The sequence below is a fragment of the Rana temporaria genome, chromosome 4, assembly GCF_905171775.1.
Source record: "Rana temporaria chromosome 4, aRanTem1.1, whole genome shotgun sequence".
Taxonomy (NCBI): Eukaryota; Metazoa; Chordata; class Amphibia; order Anura; family Ranidae; genus Rana; species Rana temporaria.
The window spans coordinates 286,067,880-286,083,897 of NC_053492.1; the positions used below are offsets into that span (position 1 = coordinate 286,067,880).

At 37.6% G+C, this 16,018-nt stretch overlaps 1 protein-coding gene across 16 annotated transcripts in view; it reads right to left on the reverse strand.

Annotated features, from left to right (window-relative positions):
* PTPRK (protein tyrosine phosphatase receptor type K) overlaps positions 1-16,018 on the reverse strand; it is a 564,328-nt gene that overhangs the window by 203,980 nt on the left and 344,330 nt on the right. For all 16 annotated transcript variants that reach the window (XM_040350403.1, XM_040350400.1, XM_040350398.1 and 13 more), the window contains exon 8: positions 3,313-3,615. In XM_040350403.1, the coding sequence (XP_040206337.1) occupies positions 3,313-3,615 (303 nt within the window). The remainder of the gene's footprint in view (positions 1-3,312; positions 3,616-16,018) is intronic.

Below are 16,018 nucleotides of genomic sequence, written 5' to 3' on the forward strand. Positions count from 1 at the left end.
AAGCTCACATAATTACAGGTTTTCACAAACCAAATGTAATGTATTAACAGACAAAATAAAAATGCAAATTAGACTTTTATTCACTGTGGTCAAAAACTTGCAGCCTTCTACAATCATGGATAAAAATACATCTTCTAGCAATACAAAGATTTAAATTATCTTGGAAGTCAAACTGAGCCTCTAAAGTGCAACCAAAAACCATGCAAATAAAATGTTTTTACAACATCGAAAGCTTGTTCTGGGACATTTTTAAAATATTAGCCGTTCTACAAAACTACCGCTTTTGCTTTTTTAGACTTACTAACTTTGATTCACCTATATAAACGAACCTTTAACAACTATGGTACTATATAGCAGAGATGTTGATCAATATTTAGGACCACAAATGTGCACTCAGTCAGTTTTGGTTGTCTTTAAAGTTGAACTCCAGGATAAGCAAACTTTGTCTAATTACAAGAGGCATGCATGCTCATACCCGGAATTTCGGTGTGCTTTGTGCATTTCTTTTGGATCTGCACAGTAATACAGCATAAAACATTTGCCTTTGAGCAGGAATTTCCTGTTTTAAAACCAGTCACTTCTCTCTATCACCTTGTGCAGGGTGAACAGTCTTGCATCTGTCGCCCCCCACCCTTATTTGGGTTTTTAGCCGACAGTCTGTAGTGGGTGGGTCTTTACAGTCCCTTCCACAGCTCTCCTCGTTGAACCAACTATTCAACTATGTAGAGACCAGTGACACTGCTACTTTTACAAGGTTATGTGTGTTCACAACATTACGGGGCTATTGAGAATTATTGAAAGTTAACGTTTTTGTGCCTTAGGTTAAGCTATGCCTGATTTTTTCAATACAGCAACATGGAGCAATATAAATGAGTAGCGCAAAAAAAAAAAAAAAGTCTCAGCACGGTCTTTGTTGATGAGGAAATCATGCTAATTTCTTTCCTGCAACCTGTGGTTGCAGGAAATAAATTTGCAATGTCTATGGCCTGCCTAAGTTTATGTAACTGCTTAATGTATTTTTACTTCCCACTGAGAACAACTTGTTATTTATCTCAGCAATAAGTGATGACAAATCCCATTGTGCCTAAAGCTCGTTATACATGGTTAAATTATTTTCTTTGAGCATTCAAATGAAAATTTATCAGAACATTCTTACCATCAAGACATCTAGTTTAATTTGAAAGTCTTTACATTTTACATTCAGACAAGCTATTTGAGCGGAATCCTGGATGTATTAAATTTTCATTACAATATGTATGGGTTTCCCCAGAAATAACAAAACAAAGTTAGAATTCCTTTAGAGAAAAAAAAATTCCATCCTGCACCTTCAAATCTTCTCAACAAAACGGTTAAAAATAGATGTTAGTTTAGCCCCACTAGAGGATTGAATATCCAGAAACACTCTGAATTTGAACCATTTGACCTCCAGAGTGGAGTTCCAAGTGGATAAAGAAAGCTCATTGCAGCCATGAGCTTGGTATTTTTTTTTCTCGACTTGCGCCCATTACAATGAAGCAATGCCAACCACCCCTCCTACCAACTTCCGGGATGGTTCCCGGGGTCTCGCATTTCTCTGGGGAGCCCAATACTACGGTAACTACCATCAGAATACCAAGAGGGATGAGCTTGGGTAACATCCTTTCCCTGATCACTGCGATTAATGAACCTAAAAGCAACAAGTATTTTTTCACTTCTGGGCTCAGTTTATTCATTCCTTGGCTACTGGTTGAACAAGCGGCTAATCACGCATGATCTGTGCTTGACTGACTGCTTCAAAAAGCAGGGGGGTCTCTAATGCACCACTGAAACTCCATAATGAGAACCGGTTATCTTCTCATATTTTTACATAGGGGGCTTCATAGCCCCCTTGTGATGGCAATAACTTTAAATAGTGTTATAAAAATGATAATACAATTATTTCGTTTATGCCCTTCTTTTAAAAGCGTTTTTAACTAGTTTAGCTTTATGGCCATACTAAGGACCGTCAAAGAGTGAACCAAAAAATGATATATCTATAGATATATCTATATCTATATATCTCTATATAATAAGTAAAAAAAAAAATAAGCAGCACCCATTCACCCCATGCAAAAACATTGGTAGGGTTTGCACGTGTGTAAACAGAAATTGTGCCACATATGATTGCTGCAAGATCAAAGTGGGAGGAATGACTCTAGAGCTGTAATTCATGGTAAACTCTAAACCTGCAAGGGCCTTTAAAATGTCTACTTTGGACAATTTGGTGTACTGAAGTTATATGTGCAATGCCAAAGCTTGACAAGTTTCCTATCTATTTACTCTATGCAACCTCATCTTTTATATTTTATCAACATATTTATTATTACATTGTTTGTGTGCACTAAAATGTGCAACAAAATATGCATTTGACCGTTGCACAAATGTCACAAAAATTGTAACTACTGCCATTTTATTTTACAGGGCATATGGGAAAATGGGGGGGGGGTTACATTTTTAATTATACAGGATTTATATAGTGACAACAGTTTGCGCAGCACTTTACAACAGTAACGCAGACGGTATAGTTACAATACAATACAGGAAGAATCAGAGGGCCCTGCTCATTAGAGTTTACAATCTAGGAGTGAGACATTTGTAGAAACCTTAGGACCTGTGACCTAGCAGGATACAGAGTTGCAGTCACAGCTACAGGTTAACCCTTGGGTGATTGGACACTAGCAAACAACTTTGGTAGGGCTGCCTTCAGGATACATTCAGATGATTGAACACTGTTAAAGGGTTTTAGTAGCATCACCCCTAATGCATGCCCATTTAAGCCCACCCACTATATGACACTCCACAACAAAAAGACGGGGAGTTTGGGTGTTCTGTACTATACTCCAAGATAAGCAATTTAAATGTTAGTCAAAATTCTCCTTATGTAGGCCAAAATAATAAAAATGTTAACGATCAAATGTCTCTCCAAACCTGTGTCAATTGGATCAGCATATAATAAGACTGGTGCAAGCCAGACAGAATCGGCTTGTCGGGCTCAAACAGACTTCAACAAAATGGTGCATAAATACAATGACATGGGTTAAAGAGGACTTCAGCTTCTGTTCTTCACCAGTAGAGAACTCCTCAGACGTGTTATACCCTTTTTACAGCTTAATAGATGCGAAACTATGATAACGCCATAGCATGCAAGAAGGGAGCAGTTTATGTTAGGGAATATTCTAGCAAGGTCAAAGCCAAACTGCATGTCAAATAAAAATCATGTATGGAAAGGAAAAACAAAAAGCTTTTGTATATTAGACAAATAAATTGCAGGTAAAACTAACACTAAAGACTTACCATCTTCATCTGTTTGGATAACGGTCTCTTCACTTTCTTTCCTTCCCTCTGGATTGGTTAAAATCATTTTCAAGCTAACATTTGTGTAAGGAGGGAGATGATCGACTACATGCTGAGGAGCTTTGGGGTCCATATCTAGACAGTCAGCCTTGTTCACGCCATGGCCCCGGTAGTAGTGATAGCAAATGGTAACATTGAAGGTATGGCAGCGAGTGATATTGTAGCCCAGAGACTCCCAATCGACAGCAATGCGCCTAGACTGTATCTCAGCAATCTTCAGAGTTTTCGGTGTCCTCATAGGTTCTGGATAAAACAGAAGAGTACAAAATGTAAGCAATGTACCAGAAAAACAGAGGACCAGTTTGTTATACACTTCTCCCATCTTGTTATGCCATCAAAACAGCGTTCTCATTTTCATGAATCATTGCAATAATATGATATTTTCTGCACTCTTCTTCTACGTGTCCATTATCATTCAACAGCCATGACGCACAATGTCTACTATTTTCCAAAATAAATAAATCTGAAACTTATAAAGCTTCTGTATATATCTCATGATCTGTATATAAAGGTTTACTTATTATGAATAGAGTACGAGTTGAAGAAGAGTCAGCTTTTGTTGCCATCTGCATTGTTAGTGCAATAAATACAGTACGGATTCAAGGCTCTTGTGTAAAAGGATAGCAAAGCTTCTAGACAACATATTAATGACATAAGAGGACATTGATGGCAATACATAATATAGATCACCAGTCTTTGCCTCAAATTAAAGTTGTTTTTTATGGGCTGACCTTTTAGTGCCAGGGCTCTATTGACAGGTCCTATTCTATATATCTATATCTTGATAAACAATATGTATTAAATTAAATTTAAAACTTGGGGCTCATCACACCTGTCTGTTTTGGTGTGTTACATTAAAGGGGTGGTTCACCCTAAAAACTATTTTTTTATTACAATGGCCCCCCACATTACAATACGATTAAGGCTATTATTTTTTTGAAGCTGTACATACCTTTGTACAGCATATTCACCCGTTGCGAGTCCCGCGGGAGTGGGCGTTCCTCACATGTCTGTGATTGACATTTTGACCAAAAACGAGCTCCCCCCGTCGCGTAAGCTGCGTCACGGTTGGCGAAAGGAGCCGAACGGCGAGTCGGCGCTATACTGCGCATCGCTGTTCGGCTCCTTTCGCCAATCGTGACGCGGCTTACGCGACGGGGGGAGCTCGTTTTCGGTCAAAATGTCAATCACAGACATGTGAGGAACGCCCACTCCTGCGGGACTCGCAACGGGTGAATATGCTGTACAAAGGTATGTACAGCTTCAAAAAAATAATAATAGCCTTAATCGTATTGTAATGTGGGGGGCCATTGTAATAAAAAAAGTAGTTTTTAGGGTGAACCACCCCTTTAAGGCAACCCAATCATTTTGATTGGATTGCCAACACACCAAAGTGCATGAAGTGCACCACAACACTGTGGTTATTTACTAAAGACAACTAGACTGCATTTTGCAAGTGTATTTGCCCTCTTTTTTTCTTAGTAATTGTAAAGAACGCTCAGTCAGGTGCAAGGGATATAAAAAGATAAGTATTTTTGCAAGCACATGATTGGATGATGGAAATCAGCAGAGCTTATCCCATTTACTCAGCTCTGGAAAATTTGTGCAACTGCACTTGCAAAGTGCACCATCTATTTGCCTTTAGTATCTCAACCCTTGTGTGTTGCAGGTCAACAAAGGTGCATCAAGGACCCAATTCACCTAATGTCTGTTATAACATAATGGTGTAAATGGGGTCTAACTGGATGACCTTTTGCTGTGCAACATAAATTACTGCCTTTTTTAATACCCTTTGTTGCATCTCAGTCCTGCTGTTCTCTTGCAGCCTCTATGTCTACAATCATGCAGTTCCAAAATGGCTGAAAGGCATTACTTAGGATGGGTTTTCTGATGTGACAACAGTGTATCAGGTATAAAATGTGCATTGAAACTTATTGGAAGCCCACATGTCACCAGAGGTTGACAATGCAAGAGCATAATGGGAGACAAGAGTAGAGCATTGTCACCCTGTAAAAAAAGAGCATGTGTGGCAGGATCACAAGGTATTATTTTAACGATATCCCCCAGATTTAAAATATTATAATTTACTCATGAAATTAACATGTTAAAGTTTATATACGAGTTCAATGTTTTGATTTGCAAGGACTTTAAGTTCTAAAGCTGAAACAGATCAAATAACTTTGCATAAAGAAAATCATAAGAGTAGAAAGGATAAGTATTGGGGAGCATTACAAGACGAAAAAAGAAGAAAAGAAAAAAAAAAAAAAAAGAGAAGGCTAAGCTTCTTGCAGGTGAAGAACAATCATTCACAGCTGCAGCCCTGACAAGATGCCCCATAAAGGTAGAACACCATAGCTAATTTTGTTTCATCCCCTGCCGTTCTGAGATCTTCCCTGTGGGTTTTTAATCAATGTTTAAGACTCAAAGACATTAAAGAGGAAATGTTAATTAATAGCATGATCCATTTTAATAGTGCTTGGAGCAGATGCATAGGGATACAATGAGAAGACCAGGCAGCTGTCGCTTTTAATTTTTTTTTTCTTCCTTGGGAAGTAAATTAGCCAATATATCATACTAGGAGAGCATCAATATCCCCTGGATTGTGATGAATCCACTTACATTTTGATGCAATCTGCTAAATTAACTAATTGCTCAGTTAAAACAGCAGTCTAAGGGATGACGCACATATTAATTGCCATTTACTGTTGTTCATAATCCCTATTACAGCTGGATAAAGAAAGCTTATATGTAAACCTTCACATTCAGGTCTGTATAACAATAAATGACATTAACAAATACTAACACCGGATAAGTAATACACATGTATATTTTTAAAAAAGATACACATTAAAAATGTATTTCTCGCACCCTCTCACTACATTAGCAGTTTTTTTTGTCTGGTGCTGAGATCTTGGCTGGGGACAGCAAGCTATCAGTACAGGATGAGGTGAGCATGTAGAAGGATAGAGGTTAATCAGTGTTAGAACTAGAGTTTAGTGATGAGGTTAGTGTTAGGCTTGGGGGTTCAGTGCAACGTGGGGATTGCTATTAAAGGTAGAACTATAGGTAAAACTTTTTTCCCCCCATTCTGGATAGAGCAAGGGTGGGTTATAAGCCCTGATATATATATATATATATATATATATATATTTTTTGCCATCTGTGTACCATTGCGTAAATTTCCCTTCACTTCCTGTCCCGTAGCCAAACAGGAAGTGACAGAAATTCCCAGAAAATTAAGAAAATTCCCTGGGGACCCCAAGGTCAAAATAACTATTGTTCCTGTTGGAAGATTTTACCTCCATTACTTTTCTGGGGATTTTTTTTACTTTTACCTTAAATGATAATTGTAAACAAAACAAATAGATAGGGTGAATCACCTTAAGGGCGGCACAGACAGCAATAAAAACTGACAGGCGTTCTAATCCCTCTCCTCTCCACTCAATCCAAAACTAAAACAAAGGATTGTGTACTGATGAGTAAAGGAGTTTAACCACTTGAGCCCCGGAAGGATGTACCCACTTTCTGACCAGGCCATTTTTTTTGCGATACAGCACTGCGTCGCTTTAACTGACAATTGTGTGGTCGTGCGATGCTGCACCTAAACAAAACTGATGTTCTGTTTTTCTCCACAAATAGAGCTTTCTTTTGGTGGTACTTGATCACCTCTGCAGTTTTCATTTTTTGAGCTATACAAGGCCAACAATTTTGAAAAAAAATTATATATACACCTACATGCATACACACAGCTATAAAACACACCACATTAAAAAAATATTTAATTCCTTCATTAAATTTAGGTCAATTTGTATTCTGCTAAATATTTTTGCTAAAAATAAAACACCAGCGTACAAGCGTATATTAATTGGTTTATGCAAAAGTTATAGCGCCTTTAAAATAGGGGGAATAGATTGATGGCATTTTTTTTTTTTTACTAGTAATGGCAGCGATCTGCAATTTTAATTGAGGCTGCAACATAGCTGTCCGATCTGTCTGGCGCAAACTACTGACATTTTTTACACTTTTTTTGGGAATCAGTGACATTACAGTAATCATTGCTAAACATATGAACTGACATTGTACTAATGGCACTGGCAGGAAAGGGTTTAACATCAGGGGTGATCAAGGGGATCATCTCATGGGCCACTTTTGAGACCATGTTGACCACCAAAGTATTAGGGAAACCTTGCTGTTTAATGCATGGTCAGCTTAATGCAACATTTTACTATAAAGAATACTTCTAAATCATTAAATGAGACATTCATTACAGGTGTAGCTTCCAGGTGTATATGTTTTAAAGACACACACCAATAATATCAACATAAATACTTCCCTTAAGATAAGTGAATTTAACATATTGTATTCATATTGGTTATCTGTAAAAGTCAAAAGGCCCAAGATAGCTGCTGGGTGAGATGTCAGCAAGCTGTCACTCAATAACACTACAGAGGCGGCTCCTTAATTAGGCGGTCGCCTAGGGCCTTGCACTCACATGGTGCCTCACATGTGTGCTAGATCCATGCATGTCTAAGTTTTGCTTAAGGCCTCATGAAGCCTAGAGCTGCCTCTGACACACTAATACTCCCCTTCGGTTTCCCTCCCCAGCAGCTACAAAGCTTTTGTAGATGGTAGATGGTAAATGGGGGAGAGGTTGGGTTGACACTACCATAAGAAGGAAGGGGCCTTTGACAAGCATGGAGGGAGGGGCTGTGCCAAGGAAAATTATTTAGTAAGTTTAAAGGCATGTTGCAAGACAATATAACATTTCTGGAAAAGAAATGAGAGAACAGGTATATAAGCATTAGAAATACTTAATTTCTCTTTCCTTTTATTTGCATTTTTTTTAAATGTGTGACTATTCAATTACAATCATTCTTTCACCTCTAGTAAATGTTTGGCAAATATCCATGCCGTATAAACATGGCCCTAAGTGTACAGTAAAGAATTTCCAAGGCAGAAGAATAAAAGTGCAGCTAAAGAGTTAAACGCAAAAGTATCTTGATCTCAGTTAACCAAATTTAAGAGAATTAGAATATGCATGCATATCATCTTCTAACTTTGTGACACTTTTTTCCCCTCTGTCTATTTTTGTCACTAAAGCTCAATTAGCTGATGCAATGGGTTGTCCAGTCAGCTGGAAAACACCAGTAGAAACGACATACTCCCAAGGCTGCCATCAATCTCTTGTTCTCCCTAGTGGCATTATCATTGAGGCAAGAATAATTTTCCCAATCTAGCATAATTAAATTACACAACGGAACTCAACGGCCATGACCATGGGTATCAGACTTTAAAAAGGCACAGAGCCAGGCCACTTGGGTCATGCATGACTTTCTATATACATAAGGAGACAAAATTTGACATCAAGAATATACATTTTAAGTCGCCCAAAAGTCAACTTTAAGACATGCATATCATCACAATCAATATAACACGTACTGCATTGATTTTCTACAGGGGCAAATCTGTAAATAATTCAGAATGTGCAATTCACATAAAGTGGCATATCATTTCTTCATGAGACCATTATGGCTCACACTAGGCTACACGTTCTTGGCAATGGAACACACCCATCTGACCTCCAACTTAACCCAGGTTTAATTCACTTGCCCTAAACTGTCAGCCGTATCTAAAGTATTTGAGGTGTGTTCAGAAGCATCCCCAACAATGATCTCCATTATGACTAAACTGTACATTAGGTAATAATCTTCAAACAGGCTTTTGACTTTCAAAGAACAAAGTAGGTAATGATGCTGAGGGATGTCTAGCGCTGCTGAGGGATGTCTAGCGCTGCTGAGGGATGTCTAGCGCTGCTGAGGGATGTCTAGCGCTGCTGAGGGATGTCTAGTGCTGCACCTACCCCCAGAAACCTCAGCATTGTGCCAGTTTATAAACAAATCGGAACATCTGAAATGTGCCTAGGATATACAAGAGACACTCGCTTCTAAAATCATAACTTGCACAAAATGGTTGAATGATTAAACAAAAATCACCCAATAAAAACATTTTTTTCCCCCAGCTACTGCACCAAGTTGAACACACAAAACACATGCATATAACCATTAAAAGTTGAACAAATGTCCGGAGCCAGCAATAAAACATGCCGATTCCATTTCAGGACATTTCACAAAATTAGATATAGCAAATTACAAGGAATGTGCTACACACCTAGCAAATTAAAGGGCTCATTGTGTGGCACACAGCCTTGTTTAAGGTCATAATGTTGATATATTGCTGCAAAGATGTGTTGAACAATCCCAACAATTAACTTTTAAATATGCAATTTCTGATTTAAATTGAATAAAAACAATAGGCAACAACAAGCAGTGTCTATAACTTCTGTTACAAAACTACTTTGACTGACCATGAACTATGGCCCTAGAATTAGTGGCCCAGATTCACGTAGATCGGCGCAAAATTGTGCGGGCGTAACGTATCTCATTTACGTTACGCCGCAAGTTTTTCAGGCAAGTGCTTTATTCACAAAGCACTTGCCTGTAAAGTTGCGGCGGCGTAGCGTAAATCACCCGGCGGAATTCAAATTCGGCGGGTAGGGGGCGTGTATCATTTAAATGAAGCGCGTCCCCGCGCCGAACGAAGTGCGCATGCACCATCCGTAAAATATCCCAGTGTGCATTGCTCCAAATGACGTCGCAAGTACGTCATTGGTTTCGACGTGAACGTAAATGACGTCCAGCCCCATTCACGGACGACTTACGCAAACGACGTAACTTTTTAAAATTTAGACGCGGGAACAACGGCCATACTTAACATTGGCTGTGCCTCATAGACCCGCGGATTTCGACAGAAGCGCCACCTAGCAGGCAAAAAAAAAATGCACTTAAGATCCGACGGCGTAAGAGACTTACGCCTGTCGGATCTAATGGATATCTATGGGTAACTGATTCTAAGAATCAGTCGCATAGATACGACGGCTCAACGCAGAGATACGCCGTCGTATCTCGGTTGAGAATCTGGGCCAGTGTTCTTACTTTGACAATACCTCACGTCATGTGCGGCACAATTGTAAACACATACAGGTGCTCTATGCTGCGCTTTTCTTATGAGGTGTGAACGAGGGTGACATGGGCCTTTAAAAAAAAAAATCAAATGTTTGATCTTTATTTAGCTTGAGTGCATACTGTATGTGCCCAAGTATTTTATGCATTGCGTAAATATACCGACATACACCTCATCCAGGGGAAAAGGTGATCAGCCAGACAATTCAAAAATTGATCATTCTTCTTTGATTTGAAATTCACATGAGCCTTTGCACAAACTGCCAAGTGTCCACAGTTTATTTAATCAGTATATCTTACCTCCAATGCTCATTTTATGCCATTCATATAGAACAGTTGGAAAATGCTACACAGATGAATCATGCAATCTATGAGCTATACACTGCTTAAGAATAGACTGAAAACTCCCAGGTAGTCTGAAGTCTAAGCTGACCTCAGATGGCTGAGTTTGTAGCAGCACTCTAGTGAGAGACATTTATGGACTAGTTCATGACTGTGGTGCTGTCCCAGTTGCAGTCTATTTAACACGGTTTGGCAGATCAAATGCCTTCAAGATGATGATCTTACCTGAAATTTGTATTGACACCAATTTATTTTTTCAGGTACTCAAAGATGTAGCATGATTTGTAAAGTGCACTGACCCACAGGAATATATCAGATGGCGCCATTTATCTATTCGTGCAATGAAAAATGGAAATGGTAAATGCTGACTGGTTGCTTTGGGCTACTGCACCTTATTAAATAAGTCAGATAATTTTAAGATTTGGCCGACTGCACACTACTCAGATAACAGAGAAAATAATAGGTATATTTATACAGTATAGTCCTGTAAACAGAACCCATCTCATTAGCTGGAAAACTCAATCTCAATGAGAAAAACTTATTAGCAATATGCCTTGCTATTCCCTAGAATCAGATAGCCCTAGTCTTCAATGCTGGCAAAGAAAAACAATAGCTGAACACATATTTCCCTCAGAGCACGTCTTAATAATAAAACATATTATCCAACTGTCAGATACAGGGAAATCTAGAGAGATGTCCCAAAAGCTTTTGACATAAAGCTATTTCCAAAGATGGAAGTTCAACGAGAACTTTGCAGAATGACAATCTGTTTCGTTGCTGTCTTTCAGCAAAAGCTAGGAGTGTAGATTGCAATGCCCGCTTCAATTTAACCCATCTGTGAGAACGAGAGCATCAGTTGCTTGACCTCTTGGGAAAACACACTTGTCAGCATGAAATTGGATGCAATGACATCTCCTGGTATTCTGGCTATCGCCCAACATTAAACCTTTCGGTGCTGGAGAAAGCCTACAGCCATCTGGTAATATCATATCCACTAGGCAGACATACTAAAACAGCATGATTTCCAGCATCCCCAAAAATGACCACTTAAAGCACATTTGTAGGCAATTTTCATATTGATATTGATATATATATATATTGATATATATAGATATATATAGATATATATAGATATATATATAGATATATATAGAGATATATATAGAGATATATATAGAGATATATATAGATATATATAGATATATATATAGAGATATATATAGATATATATAGAGATATATAGAGATATATATAGATATATATAGATATATATAGAGATATATAGAGATATATATAGAGATATATATAGAGATATATATATATATATATATATATATATATATATATATATATATATATATATATATATATATATATATATATATATATATATATATATATATATATATATATATATATATATATATATATATATATATAGAGAGAGAGAGATACAAACACACATATACACACTGAGTATATACACACACACACATACTGTAAAAACAATGTTGTCAATTTTATCAATCACGTAAATAAGGTTAATTCAGTCATTTAGTCACTATCCTTTACTCGGCACCTCCCTACCTCTTACCTTTGTGATAACAGTCTTGGAGCATAATCTATCAAGGGGTTTTAATAAGAGCATAGTTTTACTTTTCCATGGGCTATTTGTGTTTGGTCATGAGATCTGTGATGTCACAATCACACTAGATTTTACACATTTTTTTTTTTCTTAAGGTGTTTATTTTCTTTTATGGTTGCATAGGGAAGAACAGTAGACACCCCAATGGCTGTGCCAAGACTCTTATTGTTTCAGGCTCTGTGCAGCCAAGCAATACGAATACAAAAAACATTGAACTAACAAATGCTCATACATGGCTCTCTCCCCTTTATATACAGAGAAGTGCAAACAGAGGCATGGAATAAACGGGATATACATAGGCCCACAGTTGCACACTAAAAGGACTAGAACAATGTCAGTGGTAAGGAAGAGTTATACAAATGCACTGGAATTCACCCATGATTGTTGAATCCTAAAACATTTTTCAGGGCAGTCCCTAACTGTATAAAATATTTTGTTTTTAGGCAGGTCTGGGTTCGCTTCTTGAAAGACTTGCTACAAAGTTGGGGGAGCAACTATTTTCCAGTTAAGGAAATGCAGCTTGTCAAACTTGGAAAGAAATGAGTCTGGACATGGTAGAAGCATTATTAAGATGTACAAAGTCATTCAGAATGCTTCAGAAAGTGGATACATGTGGACAAGTCTAAAATGTATGAATCAAATCTTTTGATGTATTGTCAGTCACACATGGGACATAGAACTCGGGACCCATACAATGTCATTTTTGGCTGGTGTATAGTGCAGTTGACAAATGAATTGAAATATTGTCCAAATTACTGATTACATCTTTGGACCAGGTGTTAACATCTTCCTACCCCTCTTCTGTAAGATCAGGAATAGATTTGAGAAATTTTTGGTAGGAGATCCCAAATGGGTTAACTCTCTTTACATGCACACGCTTGTAAAAAATTGTAGTTTGTTTGGTGTGAGCAGGGGTGTACAGGCATTATTCCAAGAGGAAGGGGAATAATGCCACCTTCGTAGCGCCAAACTGAGTGCCGATAGCGTGACATAGTTGTACATATTTGAAGAAAAATCTGTTGTGGATCTTGGCTTTCTCCCTGATTACCTTAAAGGACAGATAGGTGCAGATTTCAAAAAGCTTTGACATATAAACCATTCTTTGAAAACTAAAAGTGAAAGTCCTTCGCTCTACCAAGTGAACTAATACTGAAAAATTGAATAAAACTAAAATTGAAAATCAAAAATTCAAAACTAGCTGCAAAAACTAGTGTGGTCACAATACACATAATAAATATAGAAGTGATCTTGCACAGTAATAAATCACAAACACTGATATAATATAAATGTGCAAAATTGGTATACTAAATCAAGTCCAAAAACATCTAATCCACATAGTTCTTCATACTAGAGGTGTTGTTTTGGAGTCCGGATGCTGGTTTAACCTATGGGTTTCGGGAAGGCATGAATATACCAGTAAGAAGATCCCAGAGTGATACATTTGAAGGGTGCATATTCCTTTACATTTTGAGGCTGAATATTCACTGGTTTAAGGTTCTGAGAGCACATAACAGTTGTGTGAAGGCACACAATAAATACATATTAGAGACACCTCTAGCATGAAGAACTACAGTAAAACCTTGGATTGTGAGCATAATTCATTCCAGAAACATGCTTGTAATCCAAAGTGCTTATCAAAGTAAAATTATGGAAACTCAAATGATTTGTTCCACAACCATTTATTCAATGGTCTTTCAGTTTATAGTCCATATAAAAAGATTATAGGAATATGACCCATATGTGTAACCATAAAATGTCGATTCACAAATGGAAATCTCCACAAGGGGATTAGAAGCAAAATCTAGCAGGTGCTACAGAGAATTAACAAAAGAGAGACACCTCTAAGTGTAGCCTCTCTTCTCTTTTATAGTCTGTTGTTACGTGATGCTACTTGTATATCAAGACATCACTTGCATATCAAGCCAAAATGTATAAAAAAAAAAAGTTGCTCATCTTGCAAAACGCTCTCAAACTAAGTTACTCTCAAACCAAGGTTTTACCTGTAATGCGGATTAGATGTTTTTGGACTTGATTTAGTATACCAATTTTGCACATTTATATTATATCAGTGTTTGTGAAAATTACTGCGCAAGATCACTTCTTTATTATATTAAACCATTCCTTTACTGCAAGGGTACTCAACCTTTTGAAGAGAGAGGGGCACTTAAGTGATTCGCCAAGTGGCTGCGGTCTGAAATAAAATTAAATGGTTCAGAACATCACATTTTTTATTTTGAATAGCATTTACCTCTTACAGCCGCTGAATGCCGGCAGGAAGGTGAGGAAGAGAAGCAGGCAGGAAAATGAAGAGGATCAGTTCCTGTATATACCGCTCCCACTGTCCATCCAGTCCAAATGTAAAACAGAATGCAACAGAAAGACTGCATAGGACCCTCTGGAGCATGGGTGCTCAACCTGTGGCTCTCCAGCTGTTTCAGAACTACAATTCCCATGAGGCATTGCAAGCTACTGACTGTTACAAGCATGACTCCCAAAGGCAGAGGCATGATGGGACTTGAAGTTCTGCAACAGCTGGAGAGCCACAGGTTGAGCACCCATGCTCTGGAGCATGGGGGGGTTTCCATTGCGAGTTACAAACCCCTGGGCATGCGCTTCCCTAGTTTGTAGTCAAGGGCCACATCGGAGTGCTTTGAGGGCCACAGGTTGACCATCCCTGCTTTAGGGGATCACCAGGAAGAGTAGTTGTACAGTTTCCTGAATCTGTGATTCCATCGAGGAGTCCAAAATGAAAAGGAGTATTTATTCAGCTTTAAGCCAGGCTAGAGGGAAAACATCTACAGCAGAATGTTTATTAAGGGGGCTGTCCTAAGGGGGGATTTCAAAACATAAAAAAAATTATATAATATATATATATATATATATATATATATATATATATATATACACATATATACACACACACATATATATATATATACATATATACACACACGTATATATATATATATACATATATACACACACGTATTTTATATATATATATATATATATATATATATATATATATATATATATATATATATATATATATATATATATATATATATATATATATATATATATATATAATGTATTTATTTATATATTATTTTTATTTTTTAAAGACCTCACACACAGAGGATGTTCGACCATCCTCTGAACACCAGAACTCCTGGCAGGTAAAAAGCTACTTAAAAGATGTGCCTGAAATGCATTGCATGTGTGTGCTTAGATGCGCTTAAGTTCGTTTAGGCCTGTCAAGCATTATTGCACGCCATTGGCCAAAATATTAATTTATTCTGGCCACTGGGACGCATTAATGAGCAGGTGCAACATGTGTCTAGCAATTAGACACGTTTACATGTGTTCAGGTGAGTTCAGTGTTTTTCTGCACTTCAGCTCCTTTGCTTTATTCCCTGCCCATAAAAGTTCCTTTACTAATACGCTTGTACCTGTATGTGGGCATGGACATATTGGGCGAGATTTACTAAAGATGGAATATGGCACAGCTGTGAATGGTAGCCAATCAGCTTCTAACTTGAGCTTGTTTAAGCTTTGACAATAAAATCTGGAAGCATATTTCTGTGCAGAGCTTCACATTATTTTGCACGCTTCGGTTTTTGTAAATCCATCTCAATGA